The 22255-nt window shown below is 37.2% G+C and overlaps 1 protein-coding gene across 2 annotated transcripts; it reads left to right on the top strand.

Annotated features, from left to right (window-relative positions):
• Positions 1–195: 195 nt before the first annotated feature.
• On the top strand, positions 196–21798 carry vps4a (vacuolar protein sorting 4 homolog A). Of its 2 annotated transcripts, none has more exons than XM_048158300.1 (11): positions 196–411; positions 7032–7143; positions 7964–8108; positions 8209–8270; positions 8362–8481; positions 9966–10122; positions 10203–10351; positions 14524–14605; positions 14685–14904; positions 15344–15484; positions 19849–20805. In XM_048158300.1, exons 1-11 carry the CDS (start codon positions 391–393, stop codon positions 19945–19947), a joined length of 1308 nt encoding a protein of 435 aa, XP_048014257.1. In that variant the 5' UTR covers positions 196–390; the 3' UTR covers positions 19948–20805. The 2 variants fall into 2 exon arrangements, with proteins under 2 accessions (XP_048014257.1, XP_048014256.1); XM_048158299.1 differs by lacking the exon at positions 19849–20805 and adding an exon at positions 20856–21798 and having other exon boundaries at positions 198–411.
• The last annotated feature ends 457 nt before the right edge of the window (positions 21799–22255 follow it).

Here is a 22255-nt window from a genome sequence, read left to right as displayed (position 1 = left end):
CACTTGTGGCAGCTTGCAGTACACAATCAAATGCAAAAATGCTATTTTGTTTGTACGTGTATGATAACTCAAAGCCTGTAACCAGAAGCTATGCATTATGTCTGTATGTAAATGTCCTATATAAATAAAACATATTAATTAAACGAGTGTTATATTATATTATATTATTCAAATGTGGAACTAATGTGTTCAGCTTCTGTTTCCGGCGGACAGAAAAGTAGTGAACACTGGAGGGTAGCAACATCCGTTTCTATGCTTGCTTATATCACATTATATGAACCTTTATTAAATTAACTATTTTACTGTTGTCGTTATTTAACGAGCAATTTGAATATATTATTAGTGGTAATAATAGGGCGCTGCAGTGAAACCGCGGGCGCGTGAGATGAAATGACAACGTCAACACTGCAGGTGAGTTTACATTAGCATTAGCTCAGCATCATTATTATTTAACCATATTATTAACTGAACAAATAAACAGTAATTACTGTTCGTTCATAATTCACACACGTCAGGAGCTTTGAACAGTTGTAAAATTGATGCCAGAAATCGGCGGAGAATATGTTAAAGGGACACAAGCAACCATATAAACAAAACCTCCCTTCAGTTTATATTAATTTATAAGATGATATTGAATATAAGATGCATTTTGCAGCACTGTCAAGCGAAATGTATTTGTAAGTTTACAGTGCATTAATGAATTGTTTTTTTTGAATGGCTGATGTAGATATATTCCCAGCAGGCCTATCGATCTGTCGGTCTACAGTCTAATGACAGTAAATCAAATGTACACAGTATATGTAATTGCTGAAATTAAATAAGCGTTTATACAATATTCACTCCGAGAAAAAATGAAGGGAGAATATTTTTAATACAATCTACAAAGCTGTTGTAGGATTTTGACACACTCTTTTGCCTATTTGAAAATGGCCAAATACTATGAAAATGTTGAAATTTGCGAGGCTATTAGTTTGAGGACTAAGACAAAAAGCTGGGTGAGTATTACTCCCAAATGTACTGAAAATACCTGAATATCCTTAATGTTTCTGAATTAGAATAGACTTTACTTATTTAGACATGGGTTTGTTCATTAATTTGACCATTTTTGTGTCCAAAACACGATTATTTTTGATTCTGAAGAGGAACATCTGATAAACAAACGATGTTTAAACTGGGAGTTTGCCTTATCTTCCTCAATCAAAACAATTGCATAATTATACAATTGTATATTAGACCCCAAAAATTGACCCACAGGATAAAAAATACATTTTTGATATTTAACAAAAGAGCCACGTGTTACTTATTCTGAAAGGCACAATATGTAAAATTTTTTGCATTCAAATATCCAAAAACCACTGGAACATATATATATATATTTATATATATATATATATATATATATATATATATATATATATATATATATATATATATATATAACATATATATATTTTGTTGATTGGTGTGCCTACATTATACCAAATGCTTCCATGAAATTTACGTTTTTTAGCTTTTAGTATGAATATGTTAGCCTTAATGTTATGAATAAGCTGGTGTGTTCCAAAACAATGACAAAATTCGCATTTAGGAGATATAAGCATTCGAAACTTATAGTCTCTCACTTCCACTAAAATGGATCACAGATTTTCATGACATCACATCACACTTCAGCTTCTCATCAAATCTTCTGTCCAATCAAATGCTCTCTAGAATCTGAAGTCCCGCCTCCTTCTACACTCGAAATCTGTCATTTGTTCACACATTTACTAGTTTCTACATGGTGAATGGCACATAATGCGAGCAGCACAGTATGCTCCAGTCCAGAGACACGAGAGCACAGAGCGGATCATATGCGCGAGTCGGCACAGACCACAAAAGATATCAAACCCATTTGAATTCTGCACAGAATGCTGTATATAAGCAATATAAAGGACATTATGAGGAGAAACGGTTAGAGATTAGAAGGAAACTGAGGTTTTACAGAGTCTAACAGCTCTGGCTGAGCTGTAACATAAACAAAACGCTATTGGCTATTTTTTTAAAAAGGGGCGGAGCTGTTCGATATATTGCCCCTGTCTTCCTTTTTCAGTTGAAATTACGTCAACACATTGAATAATGCTGCGTCTTCCAAGACACTTCTGTGGGCCTTTAAATCCAGAGAAATAAGCAATTTTAACCAGGACTCAGGACGTGTCAGAATCAGAATCAGAAAGAGCTTTATTGCCAGGTATGTTGTTTACACATACTAGGAATTTGTTTTAGTGACAGAAGCTCCACAGTGCAACAGAGTAACAGCGACAAGACAAGACACATAATAAAAAGAATAAAATAATAATATACAAATTTACAAGATAGACAAAGTGCACAAAAAGCAAAAGACAATATATATTATAGACAGTTGTATGTACAATTATGTGTGCAAATTGAGATATAAATAAGTGTTTTAAGTAAATAATGTGTAATAGTGTTGTGTGTTCCGTGTTTGTCAAGTGTTCATGAGATGGATTGCTTGAGGGAAGAAACTGTTCCTGTGTCTGGTCGTTTTGGTGCTCAGGGCTCTGTAGCGTCGACCGGATGGCAACAGTTCAAAGAGGGAGTGTGCTGGATGTGAGGGGTCCAGAGTGATCTTCTTTGCCCTTTTTCTCACTCTGGATAAGTACAGTTCTTGGAGAGTGGGGAGGGTTGTGCCAATGATTCGCTCAGCAGACCGGACTACCCTCTGTAGTCTTCTGAGGTCAGATTTGGTAGCTGAGCTGAACCAGACGGTAATTGAAGTGCAGAGGATGGATTCGATGATGGCAGAGTAAAACTGTTTCAGCAGCTCCTGTGGCAGGTTGAACTTCCTCAGCTGGCGAAGGAAGTACAACCTCTGCTGGGCCTTTTTCACAATGGACTCGATGTGGTTGTCCCACTTCAGGTCCTGGGAGATGGTGGTGCCCAGGAACCTGAATGACTCCACTGCAGTCACAATGCTGTTCATGATGGTGAGTGGGGGAGAGCAGGGGGGGATTCTCCTGAAGTCCACGATCATCTCCACTGTCTTGAGCGTGTTGAGCTCCAGGTTGTTAAGACTGCACCAGACAGCCAGCTGTTCAACCTCCAGTCTGTAAGCAGACTCGTCACTGTCCTGGATGAGGCCGATCAGTGTGGTGTCATCTGCAAACTTCAGGAGCTTGACAGAGGGGTCTTTAGAGGTGGAGTCGTTGGTGTAGAGGGAGAAGAGCAGTGGGGAGAGAACACAGCCCTGAGGGGCGCCGGTGCTGATGGTGAGGGTGCTGGATGAGAATTTTCCCAGCCTCACTAGCTGCTGCCTGTCTGTCAGGAAGCTGGTGATCCACTGACAGACAGAGGTGGGCACGGAGAGCTGAGTTAGTTTAGGCTGGAGGAGTGATGGGATGATGGTGTTAAAAGCAGAGCTGAAGTCCACAAAGATCCTCACATAAGTCCCTGGTCTGTCCAGATGCTGGAGAACATAATGCAGTCCCATATTGACTGCATCATCCACAGACCTGTTTGCTCGGTAAGCAAACTGCAGGGGGTCCAGTAAGGGTCCAGTGATGTCTTTCAGAAAAGCCAGAACCAGTCTTTCAAATGACTTCATGGCCACAGATGTTAGAGCCACAGATCTGTAGTCATTTAGTCCAGTAATTTTGGGTTTCTTTGGGACGGGGATGATGGTGGAGCGTTTGAAGCATGAGGGGACTTCGCACAGCTCCAGAGATCTGTTGAAGATCTGATCTGTTGTCCGTGTGTCGCTTATCAAAGACATCATACCTGCGTTACCCTCGGTTTCCGGTTTTATTTTGTAGAAACCATGGAAACACCAAAGACACTTTAATATATTATGTGTTTTATTAGACAGGTGAGCAACTGTTTGGATACATTCATAGACAGAAAACTAATCATGTTATATAGCTCAACACAGTAAGTCTTATTGTTTAAATCTCATTTTCTTGATTTACCTCGAGTACTATGTTTTAACATGCCTGATATCGATCTAGTTTACTGCATTGTGCAACAAGTGTCTCACAGCAGCCAGAGCGAATGCACAGAGTAGCATTATAACAACTTTCAACACACAAATGTATCTAATATGATAAACAGTGCTGCTTTACCCCACATACGAATGACCAGAAGAAGCGCAAGTGGCGACTGTGGCATAATAAGAGGCGTGTGTTGCGCTTGTCTCTCATTAGCAATCGCTCCAGTGGCCTCGTTCATCTCCCGCAGCACTCGCCCCACTCTGCTTCATACTACAGTGATGTTAATAATCTCATCCATGAACATGATTTCTGCCTGAGTCCCGTCCCGATTCTTTTCGACCGGCTGTAGACATGAAGACAACACCTCCCATGATTCCGTGAAATCAAGGCGCCATCAAGCTACGCCTTTGTTTTGAATGAGTTGATCTCTAGGGGCGAAAAATGTACATATTGTAGTTTTAAAAAAGTGTATTTTTGGACTAAAAATTCAAGATCTTTTACATTATTGTTTTTGTGAATAATTGAAGATATATTTCTAATTTCAACAGAATTTGGACTGTAGGCCTTTGTTTTGTTGGAAAATAACAGCACAAATACTATCTGGATTACACACAGTTTCTGCCAATCTCATGTTAATCTTGAGTACCTATAGAGTAGTAGTGCATCCTTCAAATCTCAAAAAAGTCTTTAGTTTTATCATATTTATAAAAGATGCATACGCTGTACTGAGTCTTTCTGAAAACAGCTGAGCGCCTGGAGGCGTGCCGTGTGAGCGGAGCTAAAGAGTGACGAGCACGCGCAACTTTTGCGTAGAGATCGTCTGCAAGCTACAACTGTATTTAAACACACAGCACACCATCGCATTATCCATGGATAACTTATGAATCACTATAATGAATATAGCGTATAGTGAATGATGAATTTATGAATTCACTACGTTCATGTTGTTTACATTATATGCACTTAGGCACCTAGTGCCAACAAAACAGACATTTGAAGCAGTTTTACTCACCATCTGCTGTTCCGACTCATGACCGGGATCATTATCGCTGTGACCGCTCCATCTTTCAGCTTCAAACGATCTATAAATCCAGTGCAGAACTGGGCCTTGTTTATAAAACCATAAGCGCTGATCCTGAGGGCCCGAGCAGCCATGGAAAATCACGAGATATTCTCCATTCATTTTAACCAATAAAAAGTGATTGCAACTATCAGTTTCTATTGTTATTTTAATAACAAATATAGAGAGCACATCAATGTAATGTGTGAGCACAAAACTCTCAGCTCCACTTAACGCTGGGTTCTTTGGGAAGCAAGGTTATCTTTCCCTCACAACCAAAAGCACACTTCTTTGGTGACATTGTTGATTTTGTGAAGTCCTGTGACCTGTGCATCGCTGCCGACGACCTCCGTAAAGCCGAATGCGCATTGATGGGCATGTTCTCGCTCTGTCGCTCTGGTTGTTGTGTGCGTGGGCGCCCTTCCTGGAGAAGTGCCCGTACATGGAATCCCGGCCTTGTTGACATCACTCAGGCACATACTCGGAAAAAAGATTCTGATTTCTGTGAGGATTTGGAAGAGTATTTTTTGGCACAGAAATACTCTGTCATTGGTCCAACACATGTTTTTAAAACTTTGGCACACCAGTTTTCTTTTAATATACTTATAAGCTTTCTTTACAGTCAAAATAATACTGCAACCTTTCCGAAAATCTTTCTTTAAAACTCGACTCTTGCTTCAAATATTAAAGGGGACCTGCAAAATTCACTTTTATAAGGTGTTTGAGCACAGATGTGTGTCCACAATGTGTGTAAACAACCAGCCTATAATGTTAAAAAAAACACCCACTCCTTTATTATAATCCCCATAAATCATACACAGTCTCTCCAAATGCGTGGTTCCAGATTTCCCCCTACTCTTTCGTAAGAGTATGGTGAAGCCCCGCCCATGACTGGTGACGATCTTCCCTATTAGCATAGACACCGCCCTGAGTGGACCACAGCATTACTGTTTCCTCGCTTTAGCAGTTGGAGATGTACAATGTTTGTGCCAAAAAAACATTACAATTGTTCTGTTATTGGATGTAACAATGAACATAAGAGTCTCCATAGACTCCCAGCATCTGAGTTACTGAGGACCCCATGGTTCAATTTCATTTATGAAGAAAATGTGCAGAAGAAAGTCGATAAAGTGATATATATTTGCGCAAATCATTTTACACCGAACTGCTTCACAAACGAGGGTCAATTCAGTGCTGTATATGCACAAAAGATTAACATGACGGCACATGCTAGTGGATGAGTTGAATCAACTCCACAGCAACTATATAAATTTATCCACCAACCATTCAGAATGAAGTTTTAACTTCTTCCTGAGACTCTCCATATTGAACAATGTAAGGCTGAACACCGTTACTGACAAGTCCTCATTTTGGCTGTGTGAGATTCTCCAGCTTTGTTGTTGTTGAGCAACCGAAGCACGAGCTGTTAAAGCTCCGCCCTCTTCTGGAAAGGGGGCGGGGAGCAGCAGTTCATTTGCATTTAAAGGGACACACACAAAAGATGTATTTTTGCTCACACCCAAATAGGAGCGAATTTCACAAGCTATAATAAATGATCTGTGGGGTATTTTGAGCTGAAACTGCACAGACACATTGGAGACTCCAGAGACTTATGCTACCTTCACACGCTCTTGGAATTATCGTAAATATGAGTTTCCTAGGGAAAAACTGCACATGAACGCCCTCCCATTTCTAAACTTGATTGTGATGAGCTCGTAATCACGACTTCAGATGATCAAATTTCTTATAGCACGTGAAGGCAGCATTATATTACATTTAATGAAAAGCGCCGTAATTGGTCTCCTTTAACTGGAAAATGTAATTTTAAACACCCTTCAAGAAAGAATAGATTTTATTAGTAAATATTTGACTTGTTTTTCTTTAATGGATCTCTGGTTGAGTTGGCCTGTAATTACCGTTTATAAATAATATTCTAGTCTGTCATTACACAGAGCCTTCAGTAACTCTACATTTCTTTTCTTGCTCAGAAAGCGATTGAGCTGGTGACTAAAGCCACAGAGGAGGACAAGGCCAAGAACTATGAGGAGGCACTGAGACTCTACCAGCATGCTGTGGAGTATTTCCTGCACGCCATCAAATGTGAGTCAGACTTATTGGTGAACTACATCTGCTGAATGTTATTCAAAATTAAATCAAAGCAGCAGCAGCAGCACACCAACTCCAGACAAACAATGACACTCAAAACTGTTCTGTTACTATAGCTAATATTACCACACAGTAGGAGTGTAACAGTACATCTATTCCTCCCGAACCATCATAGTCAGACGACAAATACAGTCAGTCACAGGCGATCCACACTCCAATCCAGAAGGGAGCACGCGTGGTAATGCAACACTGTTTGCTAACCGCCACAACAGGAAGAAGCGCAGAAAAAGAAGAGACGATCTATGCATAGTAGTGCTGTCACTAACAATTATTTTGGTAATTGAGTAATCGCTAGATTACTTTGACGATAAATCGAGTAATCAGATTTTTTTCTGTGGTAATAAAAATAGAAAATGCATTATGCATTATAACAAATGCCTGCAGAGGGCGCCACCGGCCTAGTGATTTTTTTTAATGGAATCACAACCTTTGTGATTTCACTGTCACTATGCTATATTTTAATTTTTAATTGGTCTTAATACATCGCGCAGGCGCAGCCTTAGAAAACGTTCTAATAATGCAGTTCATGGATTCTCGTCCGTGGCTTCTTTCATGGATTCTTTCATCCAAAAAGGCTTGTGAGGGGCATTTCATGCTGACTTAAAAGTCATAAACCCCCATTATTGATGGTTTAAGTTTTTTAATGAAAGTTGGATCAGAATGTAATGACATTTTTTCAATATTCTAAATGTGTAAATACAACATTTCTTACGAAAGATTTCAAGAGGCATCTGTGATCCTTTTTGTGTCTCAGATGAAGCACACAGTGACAAGGCAAAGGAAAGCATACGTGGGAAGTGTATGCAGTATCTGGACAGAGCCGAGAAACTCAAGGACTACTTGAAAAACAAGGACAAACAGGGCAAGAAACCAGTGAAGGAAACACAAGGCAATGACAAGTATGCTTTCATTTATTATATGTTCTGCTGGATGTTGTTGATGAATCGAAGATAGTGCATCGCTCATACTGATACTGTGTGTGTGTGTGTGTGTGTGCAGAAGTGACAGTGACAGTGAGGGAGAAAATCCAGAGAAAAAGAAACTCCAGGAGCATCTGATGGGTGAGTATGTATGTCTTTTATGTTTCATTTGTGTAAGCTCCTGCTGTTTTGTTAATGATCATAATGATGAGGCGTTTGTTGATGTTTTCAGGTGCGATTGTGATGGAGAAGCCCAATGTGAGGTGGAGTGATGTGGCCGGACTGGAGGGGGCAAAAGAAGCCCTGAAGGAAGCTGTCATTCTACCCATCAAATTTCCACACCTGTTCACAGGTCAGCCTGTGTCCTAGAAATCAATTATGTAGCATTCACATGTTTTTTATTAGGAGAGACCGGGGATGATTAGAAACACACTGCTGTCTTTTTTTGCATTAAATTCTTTTTCTCTTTAAACAAAGTCCCTTTAAGACAAGTCATTTCACTCGGCGGCCATCCAAGTGCAGCTTCTATCTCTTTGAATGTGGAAACACCAAATTCTCCAAAGCTGTTTGCCAAGCTTTCGATTAAATTTCATATTTGAAATCACCAATGAAATCTGACAACAACTGTGTTATAAATTTTGTTTCTAAACGCTCGAATCATGACAAAAAATTTTATTTTTCAGGCTGGATCAAGCTAATGCGCATGCGCAGTCCTAAATGCACGTCTCTTGTGCCTCATTTCGGAGGCGCGTGTCTGACTGTTTCTATAGAAACCGGAGCTTCTAACTGCTGCTCCAGTGACGCGATGACTTTACCTTATTTAGAAGGCGGGACTTATTCCGCCATATTGCGCATTGCACTTTCTCCAATTAAAAACAATATGAGTGACGCGTCTTGTGTTATTCTAGTCTTTGCTTTAAATCAGAGGTCTTCAGCCTCGCTCCTTGGGCCCCACTTGTCCTGCAAAGTTTATATAGTGGATATAGTGCGTCCGAATTTCATTCATACACTCATTCATACTATAGAACATACTTTTTTTAAAGGTCACGAAGTAAGTTTCAAACCAAATGTAGTACTTACTATACAGTATGCGATTTCGGAGCAGCATGGGTCCCCAGGAGCAGGGTTGAAGACCGCTGGTTTAAATATTTAAATGGTTCTGTTTCTGTTGGCACACATATGTACACTACCATTCAAATGTTTGGAGTCAGTAAGATTTTTTTTAAAGACATGAATTCTTTTATTAAGCAAGGATGAAGGATGACAGTGAAGAACTGTAAAAGCTGTTATTTTTAAATTTCTATTCATCAAAAAATCCTGAAAAATGTTTTTTTCCACGGTTTCCAAAAAATATCAAGCAACACAGATGTTTTCAAGTGTGACAATAATAATAAATGCTTATTGAGCACCCAATCAGCATAAATATGATTTCTGAAGGATCATGTGACACTGAAGACTGGAGTAATGGTTGCTAAAAATGCAGCTTTGCATCACAGGAATAAATAACATTTGCATAAATTACACATTAAATTACGTAACTGTTTTTACTGTAATTTTTAAAATAAATGCAGGCATGATGAGCATAAGAGATTTTTCCTTTCAAAAACTGGAACAATCTCACCAACTCCAAACATAGCGCTTGTTTCTTATACCAAATGATGGCAGAAAGATTTGTAAGTAATCTGTGTTACAAATTAATATGTCTTAAAAAAAACAAAAAAAACAAATTGACCGTGATGTCCCCTATCATATTTAAGCTCATTATTTTAATGATTCAAGATGCTGTTTATTTAAATTCTTTTAAAGACTACAACCTGTGAATACATTGTGATGCAGGCAAGCGCACTCCATGGAGGGGTATTCTTCTGTTTGGACCGCCCGGCACAGGAAAGTCTTATCTGGCCAAAGCTGTCGCCACCGAGGCCAATAACTCCACTTTCTTCTCTGTGTCTTCCTCTGATCTCATGTCTAAGTGGCTCGGAGAGAGTGAAAAGTGAGTTTCAGTCTTTGCTCACTTTGCTAACAGTCTGCGTGAGGTGCAGGACTCTTTGAATAATTTATTTTGTCTTTCAGACTGGTGAAGAATCTGTTTGATCTGGCTCGCCAGCATAAGCCGTCCATCATCTTCATAGATGAGGTGGATTCTCTCTGTGGATCCAGAAATGAGAATGAAAGTGAAGCGGCTCGGAGGATCAAGACGGAGTTCCTGGTGCAGATGCAGGGTGAGAAACCCTCAGTTTGTGAGCTGTGAAAAACGATCCAGCAGATCCAGTGGTCAAGCAGCTGTATTGCTTAGCAGTTGTCATTTCATTCATGGGCTGTGATATGACTTACATCATGTCTCTGGATCTATTTTTCTACTATTTAATATACCAGTATATATCAGTACATGGAAATGACATACAGTGAGTCTCAAACACCATTGTTTCCTCCTTCTTATATAAATCTCATTTGTTTAAAAGACCTCCGAAGAACAGGCGAATCTCAACATAACACCGACTGTTACGTAACAGTCGGGATCATTAATATGTACGCCCCCAATATTTGCATATGCCAGCCCATGTTCAAGGCATTACACAAGGGCAGCCAGTATTAACGTCTGGAGCTGTGCACAGCTGAATCATTAGACTAGGTAAGCAAGCAAGAACAATAGTGAAAAATGGCAGATGGAGCAATAATAACTGACATGATCCATGATATCATGATATTTTTAGTGATGTTTGTAAATTGTCTTTCTAAAATGTTTCGTTGGCATGTTGCTCATGTACTGTTAAATGTGGTTAAAGTTACCATAATTTATTACTGTATTCATGGAGACAAGACTGTCGTTATTTTCATTTTTTAAACACTTGCAGTCTGTATAATTCATAAACACAACTTCATTCTTTATAAATCTCTCCAACAGTGTGTAATGTTAGCTTTAGCCACGGAGCACTATCAAACTCATTCAGAATCAAATGTAAACATCCAAATAAATACCAAACTTACACGATTAGACATGCTGCATGACGGACACTTTGTAAAGATCCATTTTGAGGGTTATATTAGCTGTGTGAACTTTGTTTATGGTGTTTAAGGTAAGCGCGAGCTCTTGGGGCGTGGAGCACAAGATTTAAAGGGGCCGCGTACCCTGAATCAGCGCATTTATAATGATAGGCAGTTAAAAAAATTTATTAAAAAAAAACTATGAGGTATTTTGAGCTGAAACTTCACAGACACATTCAGGGGACACTTAAGACTTATATTACATCTTTTGAAAACATGTTCTTCGGCACCTTTAAGGTTGTCTACTGGCACAACCCCAAGAAAACCTGATATTAATAATTTTGTTCACGCACAGTATTCATGGTATTTATCAAAAATACATTCTACCTTCAAAATATGTTTGAAAACTTGCATGGATCAAGAAAATATGTTATTACGTGATTACTCCACTTGACATTTTTAGAGTCATTCAATTAAAACTTGAAAATATTTTAAAAGTTTTTCAAAAACATGAAAAGGCAACATGAAAGGATACTTTTTTTTTTTTTTTTTACCCTCCTATTGCATTCATTTCAGTTTTGAAGCGGTACATAAAGAATTTTTTAAAGAGTTTTTAGGGTGGGAAAAGCTTTGCATATGGATTAAGACTATCAAAATACACACCATTTAAGATTTAAAAAAAAAAAAAAAAAAAAAAAAACTTTAAGAGATATAACCATTTAAACAAAATTATTACTAGAGATGCACTGATACTAAATTTCTCCACCGACACACATTATTCAGAATGATATCTGCCAATACCGGAGGAGAAATAATCTCTCCCAACTAATGCTGTAAACTATACAGGGAACCCTTTCATTTGGTAAATTACTTTAATATTAGAGGTTAAAATTAACAACAGAGCCCAAACTATTATATTCAACTGCTATTTGTTTTCAGATATAATTACAAATACAGTATATTCAAACATACATATATAAATAACAGCAAATAAGATAATAATCTCTAATAATCTCATGTTTTTTATAGCTAACTAACAACCTGAGGTAAATGCAAGGTTAAGTGACATTGTTCACAAGCTGTTTATTGACATGTTTCTGCAGTTGAAACATTAGGGGCTTTCACACCGGGTAGATCCAGGAACTTAATTCTAGGAACTAGCTACCAGGGTGGTTCCCCGAGAACTAATGGTTCCCCTTGGGCCGTTTTCCTGGTTAAAAGTAACAAAGCACAAAGTATTGCGATTATTGGAAGGGAGGCACGCTACAAATAATGTTTGGTGTAGAGAAAAACTGCGGACATGGCAATCCTGGCTTGAACTACGGGTGATTCAAAAAAAGCCTGCTTTAACGTCACTTTTTTTAACTGTCAGTGCTCTAATTTCGCTTTAACTTCAGCAGCACTAAATTCAACACTAGAGGCATTTTCTTCACATGCAGTATTAGTTGCAGTCTGACAAGTTTTTCAGCCCTCTTTTGATTGATGGCATATAATCGGCCCTGATCATCAGCTGTTTTTAAACAATCTGCAGTTGGCCGATAGTGAAAATAATTGCTTTTATTGGCTGATACAGATTATTGGCCGATACATCAGTTCATCCAGAATTGGTGTTACACCTTTCGCATTTGGGTCAGTTTTGACCCAGAAGTGAAATTATGCTGATTTTTTTTCTTTCTATGAGTTGGATTTGTTTTAAAAAAAAAAATTGTGTCTCACACACTTTTAGGACTGAATTTTGCACATACAAAGACACTATATATAAACAAAAGATGAAATTGACATAAATAAAGTATATCAACTGAACTACAGTCCAAGTGGGTATAGAGCACAAATGTTCCAAATAGACCAAAGAGTCTAAATTTGAAAAAGGAAAGAGAGTTTGAAAAGAAAAGTCCTCATTTCACTCTACTGCTACCAATTGATGAAGCATGCTGATTCAGGCTGTTGATCAACTGCTAAAATAAAAATGAAATAAGTATATTTTGTTTGAAAACATTCATGTTTTTTGATGTTTTGTCAGGAAAAGAATATGAAAATTTAATTAAATTCCATACATTCCAGTGGAGTTAATACTGGTAATTATAAATTTATATGTTCTTATAAATTTCATATAATGATATGTTCAAATAAAATTTCTCATGAATTTTGAAAAAAAAAATAATAATTTTTGCATCTTAGTGGTTTTGCTGTAGTTCTTGTAAATGTTTAAATTTTGAAGAGCTTCTCAATGTTTTTAATTAATTAAAAAGGGGGTAAATGTAGTAATAACATAGTAAAACACTGTACACTCATTAATGAGAAGTGACTGATCAGATACAGTATGGGTTTAGTTGAAAAATATTGAAGGTTTAGTTCACTTTCAAATTAAATTTTCCTGATAATTTACTCACCCCCATGTCATCCAAGATGTCCATGTCCTTCTCTCTTCAGTCTAAAAGAAATGAAGGTTTTTGATGAAAACATTCCAGGATTTTTCTCCTTATAGTGGACTACACTGGCCTTCAAACGGTTGAAGGTCAAAATTACAGTTTCGGTGCAGCTTCAAAGTGTTCTGTACGATCCCAGATGAGAAATAAGGGTCTTATCTAGAGAAACCATCACTCATTTTCTAAAAAAAAAATTAAAATTTTATACATTTTAACCATAAATGCTCATCTTGAACTAGCTCTCCTCTTCTCCTCTATTTGAATTCCAGCATTGTAGACACTGCTAAGTGTATTACTGCCCTCCACAGGTCAGAGTTTGAACTAGTTGTTATATACTTGCACTAGTATATTGTATATGACAATTTAGTTCAAACTTTGACCTGAGGAGGGCAGTAATACACTTAGCAGCGTCTACACTGCTGGAATTCAAATAGAGAAGAAGAAGAGAGCTAGTTCAAGATGAGCATTTATGGTTAAAATGTATAAAATTTTAATTTTTTTTTTTTAGAAAATGAGTGATGGTTTCTCTAGATAAGACCCTTTTTTCTCATCTGGGATCATGTAGAACGCTTTGAAGCTGCAATGAAACTAATTTTGACCTTCAACCGTTTGGGGTCAACTATATGGAGAAAAATCCTGGAATGTTTTCATCAAAAACCTTAATTTCTTTTCGACTGAAGAAAGAAAGACATGAACATCTTGGATGACATGGGGGTGAGTAAATTATCAGGAAATTTTAATTTGAAAGTGGACTAATCCTTTAAGTTAAGACTGTTTTATAAGTTCACATTCCACCAGGTCAAAACTGTTCAGGGAATATGAAAGGTGTTTACAGTTTTTTTAAATATAGTAGTTAGCGCATACATTTTAAACCTAATTAAAAAAAAATCATTAACCCAGATACAGGATTTCCTCATAATCTGTTGCAAACTCATCCATGTCTTTAAATTGTTTAATGGTTTGCTGGCGTCTCTCTTTGGCAGGTGTTGGTAATAGCAGTGATGGGATATTAGTTCTCGGTGCTACTAACATTCCCTGGGTCCTTGATGCTGCTATTCGCAGGAGGTCAGTGTGATGAATGCTTTCAATGTAAAAACAAAGAAAGTCTTTAATCTGCATGTTGTAAAATACTCCCCATGTGCAGGTTTGAGAAGCGCATCTACATCCCACTCCCAGAGGAGCCTGCGAGATCGGCCATGTTCCGCTTACATCTAGGTAACACTCCTCACAGCCTGACAGAGGCAGACCTGCGTCAGTTGGCCCGCAAAACAGATGGATATTCTGGAGCCGATATAAGCGTCATAGTACGAGATGCTCTCATGCAGCCTGTCAGGAAAGTGCAGTCCGCCACGCACTTCAAAAAGGTAACAACAGTTATCAGTGGTTTCATCAAGTGCATCACTTATGAAACTGATTTGTTTCCGCTATAAGCAGTTCTGCAAAAGACAATAGTGTTATTATTCTACTCAGTTCAAATCAGTGTTGATTCAACTCTGTTCAATAACTGACAATGTTGCAAAGTTCATTTATTAAACAACTTCAAAGGCAGCTCTACAGAAGACAGTGTCATTATCCTTCAGTTCAAAATAACTGATATATTGAATGAATCATTTGTAAATCAGAGATAACTTTCTATTGCGTATCTGGTTTGAGACAGCTAATGAATTAATAACGTGGTTCTCTGCATTATTACATACATTAGAGGGAAAATGGCTAACTAAAAGACATAAGTGTGTGGCTTTGAAATGAAATGTTAAATTATAGTTCTAGAACATTTGAGTTTGATGTCTCTTTGCTCATCAGGTGCGAGGGCCGTCTCGCAGTAACAGTTCTGTGATGGTGGATGACCTCCTGACCCCGTGTTCTCCCGGTGACCCTGATGCCATAGAGATGACCTGGATGGATGTACCAAGTGACAAACTACTGGAGCCCATAGTGTGCATGGTGAGATCAGTTACTTCTTTTCACATTTAGCATGTCTCTGAACACATGTCTAGTAGGGGTGTGACGAGACGGCTCACGAGATTGAGTTCACGAGAACAAGATGAGATGAGATTTTTACAGAAATCCTCAATGACAAAATACATGACTAGAAAATTAGTCTGCAGGTGCATTTGAAATGTTTTAACTATAATGAATGTCATTTCGGTTCTACTTTCTGAGTTTTATCATGAATTATCATATGCAGTAAAAGACAACAATACTCAAGAACTGTAAAAGGTCTCTTCAGAACTGTACATGATTTATGAGCTTCTACAACTTTTGACCTCCTAACTGAACTCCTTTCCACAAATTGATCATGGAAATAAAAAATGAATAACAGTTTTCTCTTAGTCTTATCAAGTGCAACCATAATTAAAGTACTCTCTCAACATTCAAAGTGAAAATAGACACCAAATTTTTCTTTAAGCATGATACAGAGCTGAGAGATGGTCACAACTACACTGCCCAGCCTAAGATAGCTTTCATATTGGGAGATATTTGCATGCATCAGGGAGCCGCTTTCAAAATGCGGGGTATTGAAATCGCATTTGAATGTGCGTTCGCGTTTTACTTTCGCTTTTGTGATTATGTATACTCTCTGAATATGGAGCGGCAGTGCTGAGAGTAAATTCTACAAGATAAGACATTTGTCAGACGCTTAGCCTCTGTTGCGCAATGAATCTTCCGCCATGGTCTCATCAGTCATCTCGTCACTTACTCTCGTCATGTGATCAGTGAACTCTGATTTCTGCTGCACTACGTACGACTCTGCAGCTCGAGTTGGATGAGCTGGATGGCATTGAAGCGACTGCTATCCAACTGAATTGAATGTTTTTTATTTCTATAAAAGGAAAACGACAGTGGAGGCGTAATGTAAACATAGTGGTGGCATATTCTATCCTAATTTCAACCTCACACTCTGTCGTGGCAATATCACGAGACAGCTTTTCACCTCTACGAGAAAGCGCGTCACATTTTAATCTCACAATATCTCGTGGCGCTAGATCTCATCATCAGTCGGCATCATTGCTCCAGTCTTCAGTGTCACATGATCCTTCAGAAATCATTGTAATATGATGATTGATGATCAATGTTGGAAACAGTTGTGCTGCTTAATATTATTTTATAACCTGTGATACTTTTTCAGGATTCTTTGATGAATAAAAAGTTAAAAAATATCAGCACTTATTTAAAATAGAAATCTTTTGTAACAATATACACTACTGTTCAAAAGTTTGGGGTCAGTCATTTTTTTCCTTTCTTTTTTTTTTGAAAGAAATTAATACTTTTATTCAGCACGGGTGTATTAAATTGATAAAAAGTGATAGTAAAGATATACACTGCCCTCAAAAAGTTTGGAAACGCCCTAGAAAAGTGGGGTTTTGGACAATATTGGCATGAATCCTTTTTAGTTTGTGATAATTTTGCACTGATAAGGGACAACACAAACTATTATTATATAAACAGTTTATACATAAAAAAAAACTTAAATTTTCGATTCATCAAAATATCCACCATTAGCAGCTCTCTGACCTAAACTGGGTTCTAATTGGTTCATTGTATTCAAAACTTAATTGGCAATCAGTTGTTGAAGCTATTAAGGTGTGCTGACCCAAAAATCGTTTACAAACCTGGGCCAAATTTAAACCAGTAACCAGGCATCACAGCTGGCAAATGTCTGACTTTGACATGTATATATTGGCATTATTATGTAATCAAAATGAAAATTATTATTGCTGGTCTTCAATGATAATGTCAAGTTACTGTCATGTATTTGCACCAAAAAATAAGGATTGATGCTGATATTGTCCAAAACCACACTTTGACAGGGGTGTTTCCAAACTTTTGGAGGGCAGTGTATATTGTTAGAAAAGATTTATATTTTGAATAAATGCTGTTCTTTTTGACTGTTTATTCATCAAAGAATCCTGAAAAAAGTATCACAGGTTCCAAAAAATATTAAGCAACACAACTGTTTTCAACATTGATAATATATTTCTGAAGGATCATGTAACACTGATGACTGGAGTAATGATAGTGAAAATTCAGCTTTGCATCTCAGAAATAAATTAGATTTTAAAGTATATTAAAATAGAAAACCATGATTTTAAATTGTAATAATATTTCACAATATTATTGTTTTTTCTGTATTTATTATGAGATAAATGCAGCCTTAATGAGCATAAGAGACTTTGTTCAAAAACATTAAAAATAGTAGTGTTTCCAAACTTTTGACCGGTAGTGTATATCACCATAGAAATAGGATAGTGAATAGAAAATATTTCTGCTCATGGATATTTAGTTTACTTGCTCTGGATATGAACTCTGCATATATTTCAAAGACAACCTTTACCTCGACTTTGTTTCTTGGCCTTCTGGTTAAAACAGCCAGACAACCTGCATCAGACAGTCAGTGAAAGGACACCTCTGATCTCTGACTACGGGTGTGCGATACGTATTTTCTACAATAGTATCTTAATTGTATTTTTAATGATGTTGAAGCTGACATTATCGAGTATGCCACTCGCTTTGCAAAATAAGAAAACCTTTCACTGCGTAAAATTCAAAACACCTGATCGCTAGGTTTTGTCAGAGGAGAGCTATGGTAGAAATGTGTCCATCTTGAACATGATTATCAGCTAATAAGGGTAAATGGACATACTCTGGTACACTGGAGGGAGCATCTGAATTGGGTTTCCACAGTTTTTCCTTGACAGGTTGTAGAGATCTCTGATATCAGAACATGAGGACGTGATTCCATCAAAGATACGCAAAGTTCAACTTGTATGAAGTTCAGTTGCATTTTTGCAATATTTATTGCATTTATATTTTTTGTATATATTTTATAGTTTTCACATGATTTTATTGATTCTGTGTTATTACTGTATTATGTTTAATACAGTATCTCTTAGGGCTGGGTAAAAAAAATATCGATTTCAGGATTTTAATTGATTCTCATTTTTACGAACTGATATCGATTCTTAAATCCCAAGAATCGATTAGTCTAGTCTGTTTTCAGTTGATGAATGAGCAGAATATGTAGCGCCTCCCATCCAATAAATCGCAATAATCTTTGTGCTTTGTTACTTTTGATATGAAGCAAAGTCTCAGATTTCAAATGACATCCATCTTATTATGAGATTCAAAAAATAAATACCGTTTTGGCGCTGTTTAATGTGGCGTGACGGATCGCTGTAGTGCCTCAGTTAAAGAGAAGCCTCTCCTCCGCTTTAATACCAGTTACAGCGCAAAATAAACATGAATGAACGTCTGAAGGTATGTTAAAATATACAGTACAACTAGGGCTGGGTGGTTGTCACACACATTTAGTCAGTAAAGCCGGTTCCCTGATTACCGCTAAATCGCTATCACCTGCTTTCAAATGGAGCGGCATTTAATAGACAGAGCCGCAGCTCACTGTCAAGCTACGCAATACCGCGTTCATTATCGAAGGTCGATTCATCTGTGATAATGAACGCGATAATGAACGGCTCTGTCTATTAAATGCCGCTCCATTTAAAAGCAGGTGATGGCGATTTAGCGGTAACCAGGGAACCAGCTTTACTGACGAAATGTGACAATCTCATGCAATATATCGGTCAGCCCTAAGTACAACTTACTGAAATCCGTATCATGTCTCGTGTAATCGCTCAATCAGTGTTTCAACCTCGGAAAGACGTCAATAAGACAGCTTGTAAACAATGTCACGTAACGTCACATTTACCTCAGAAAAACATATTCAGTGACTATAAACTCATTAGTCAGCTAGAAAAATGAACTCTAGAAAGCAATATTCTGATAAATAGCTATGCACTGTTACATAATCATTATGATTTTTAATGTTCTTCAATATTTAATGCGTGTTTGAATAAATCAGTTCTGACAGCCGCGATTTAAATGTTTATATTTCAAAAGAACGAATTGGAGTAGAAATATAATTATGTAATTCTAAACTTTATTTATTATAATAAAAACATCATTGAGTGTAATTTAAGTGTTTGTATATAAATAAGTTAATTTAACCTTCAATATTATTATAGTAGTACCAGCTGACTCCCATGTGTAGTTTACAGCATTATACAGCTAGAATATTTGCCATGTACTGTAACTGAAATACTACATCCAAAATAATCGATATCAAATCAAAAGCATGTGAATAGTAATTGAATCGAATCATGAAAATTGTGTCAATACCCAGCCCTAGTATCTCTTCAGTTTGAAGCATAAACCAGTCCCTCCAGGATTCTGCGATCGCAGAATTTACCGCAAAATCAAGCAAACGGTGGGGCTTGCAAATTTTCTAAATAGCCGCATATTTTCCACAGATTTTGGGCCTAAACATGTCGCGTGACATCATCACAACGTACATTCAGCCAAAGGAAAGCCCACTTCGAAGTAGGCTATGTGCGCTGACCTTGAATTGATCGACAAACAACTGTTTGCGCCGTTGCTTCGGCAATGCATCTGTCAGTCAGTCAACCACTGCAACAACCCTGCTCCCGTTGTGTGCACGGTTTATAGTTACGTTCTTTTGCACTTTTTACTTTTTACATTTTGTGTATTCTTCAAAAGTAGGCCACTGTTACATTTAAGGTTCTTTTTTTGTTGTATTATAAAAATACTAATCAACCCTGTAAAGCCTGAAATAATTAAAGCCTAATAGTCAGAAAATATATATATTTTTTAAACAGAAGTTTTTTTTTTTACCTTTTAGACAAAATGTAAAAGAAAAAAGTTTGAATGTGTTTTATGTTTTGTCATATATTTGATACACCAGGATTCACAATATGATATGGTGAGTATGGAGGGGAAAATTTTATTCAGAGGCCAAAACTGAGCAAAAAATGCTGTTTGCTGCGGTTGTTATTTATGACCAAAAATGTAAGTCAATGTAAGTTCTTGAGCTCAGAAAAGTAATAAAAATGTTAGAAGAATACTGACTCTGGTGTATTTTTATTGAAAAACGACACAAGAAATGCCGCAAATTTTGAGAAAAGCCATTTTAGTCATTTTAAGTCATTTTAAGCTGCAGAAATCAGAAAAAAATCCCGCAAAATCCTGGAGGGACTGATAAACGCATACTGTCCGCTCAAGTGGACATCTGGAAATCTCTTTAGAAAATATGTGTAAAAAAAAAAAAAAAAAAAATCTTGTTTTTCATGCTCTAAGAGAAATAAAAACATGAAAAAAATCCTGACTGAGAATATCATAATTCATGCATGAAAGGAATAAGATGGCAGATTTATTGCTAATTGTTATTGACAAAAAATATATACACACACACACGTGCTGTTGTGTAACGGAGTTTGTTTGCGTGTGTGTTTGTTTGTAGTCTGACATGCTGCGCTCGTTGGCCACCACACGCCCCACCGTCAACACAGAAGACCTGCTGAAGGTGAAGAAGTTCACAGAGGATTTTGGACAGGAGGGCTGAACCACGACACGCTTTCATTTCAAACATCGATTCATATGTAGCTGTCCCAACTCAACCTGGACTTTCTTCTCTAAACTAACCCGCAGCAGTGAACAGCAGGAGCATGTGATCTAATCTAACATCTCTAATCGCCCAGCACTACAGATTCATCCGTTTAATGTTAATCGATAGAAAAGACCGGAGCATGAAGCTTGCTTGTTTTGTTTACATTTACATGATCAAATTTGTTGAAGCGTTCATTTTATGAAATTGTTTTTCCTGTCTGCCCTTTATTCCGAATGAGCTATCAACATTACAATGAGTATTTATTTTAATTTATTCTCACTACTTTGGATTGTTTCGAGCACTCCTCTAGTGACAGATCATTTTGAGCTTTATGAGTATGTATTGTGTCCAGCTCAGTATTTCAGCACTTTAATTTCTGAACGTGGTTTGGGTGAATCTCATCAAAACATGCCTGGGTCGTGTTTCACCCCAGAATTAAAAGGAAAGACATTTGGGAAGAATATGAAGCCTATTATTTGTGCTGATGATGATCTTTAGATTTTCTTCATGAAAAGTGTCACAATGGAAAATCTTAATGTTACTAAAATAGGCTTGATTTTCGTTATTCGTGTTTTAAATAAAGAAAATCGAGCCTATTTTACAACTATTCAGATTGTTTCTCTTTTGATTCGGGTGAAATATGCCCTGGCCGTGTATTTTGTCAAGCTCGCCATCAACATTTCACTTATTTAAAGCAGATGTGTTCAAATAATGAAGTGTGTTATAGACATAGCCGTCATTCATTCTGAAGAAACCCACGCTGACCTGAACTGATAAAAAATGACTTTTAAAACAATTTGTGCAGCTGTGTTTACTTCAGCCAATCCAATCTGCTTAAAATGGATACACTTGATTTCTAACAGTAGTTGTTACATTAACAATTTTGATTTAATCAAAGGATAATTTTCTCTGAATATGCTGTGTATGTATCAGACAAAAATGGAGAATGCTGTGAAGTAAATATACAAGAATTAAAGGGTTAGTTCGCCCAAAAATGAAAATTCTGTTGTTTTAAACCCATAAGACTTTGGTGAATCTTCTAAACACAAGATATTTTATTGACACCTGAGAAGTCCAGGTAACTGTACTGTTCCAAAAAGGTTCTAAAGGTGTCGTAAAACGAATCCTTATGAATCGAGCGGTTTAATCCAAGTCTTGTGAAGAGATATGATTGATGTATATGATGAACAGATTTAATTTTATTCCTGATGAAGACCTGACAGTTGAAACTTTGAGCTGTTAATTAATAAATG

This window comes from Megalobrama amblycephala, linkage group LG15 (assembly GCF_018812025.1).
Source record: "Megalobrama amblycephala isolate DHTTF-2021 linkage group LG15, ASM1881202v1, whole genome shotgun sequence".
Lineage (NCBI taxonomy): Eukaryota > Metazoa > Chordata > Actinopteri > Cypriniformes > Xenocyprididae > Megalobrama > Megalobrama amblycephala.
This window is presented reverse-complemented; position numbering and strand designations above follow the sequence as displayed.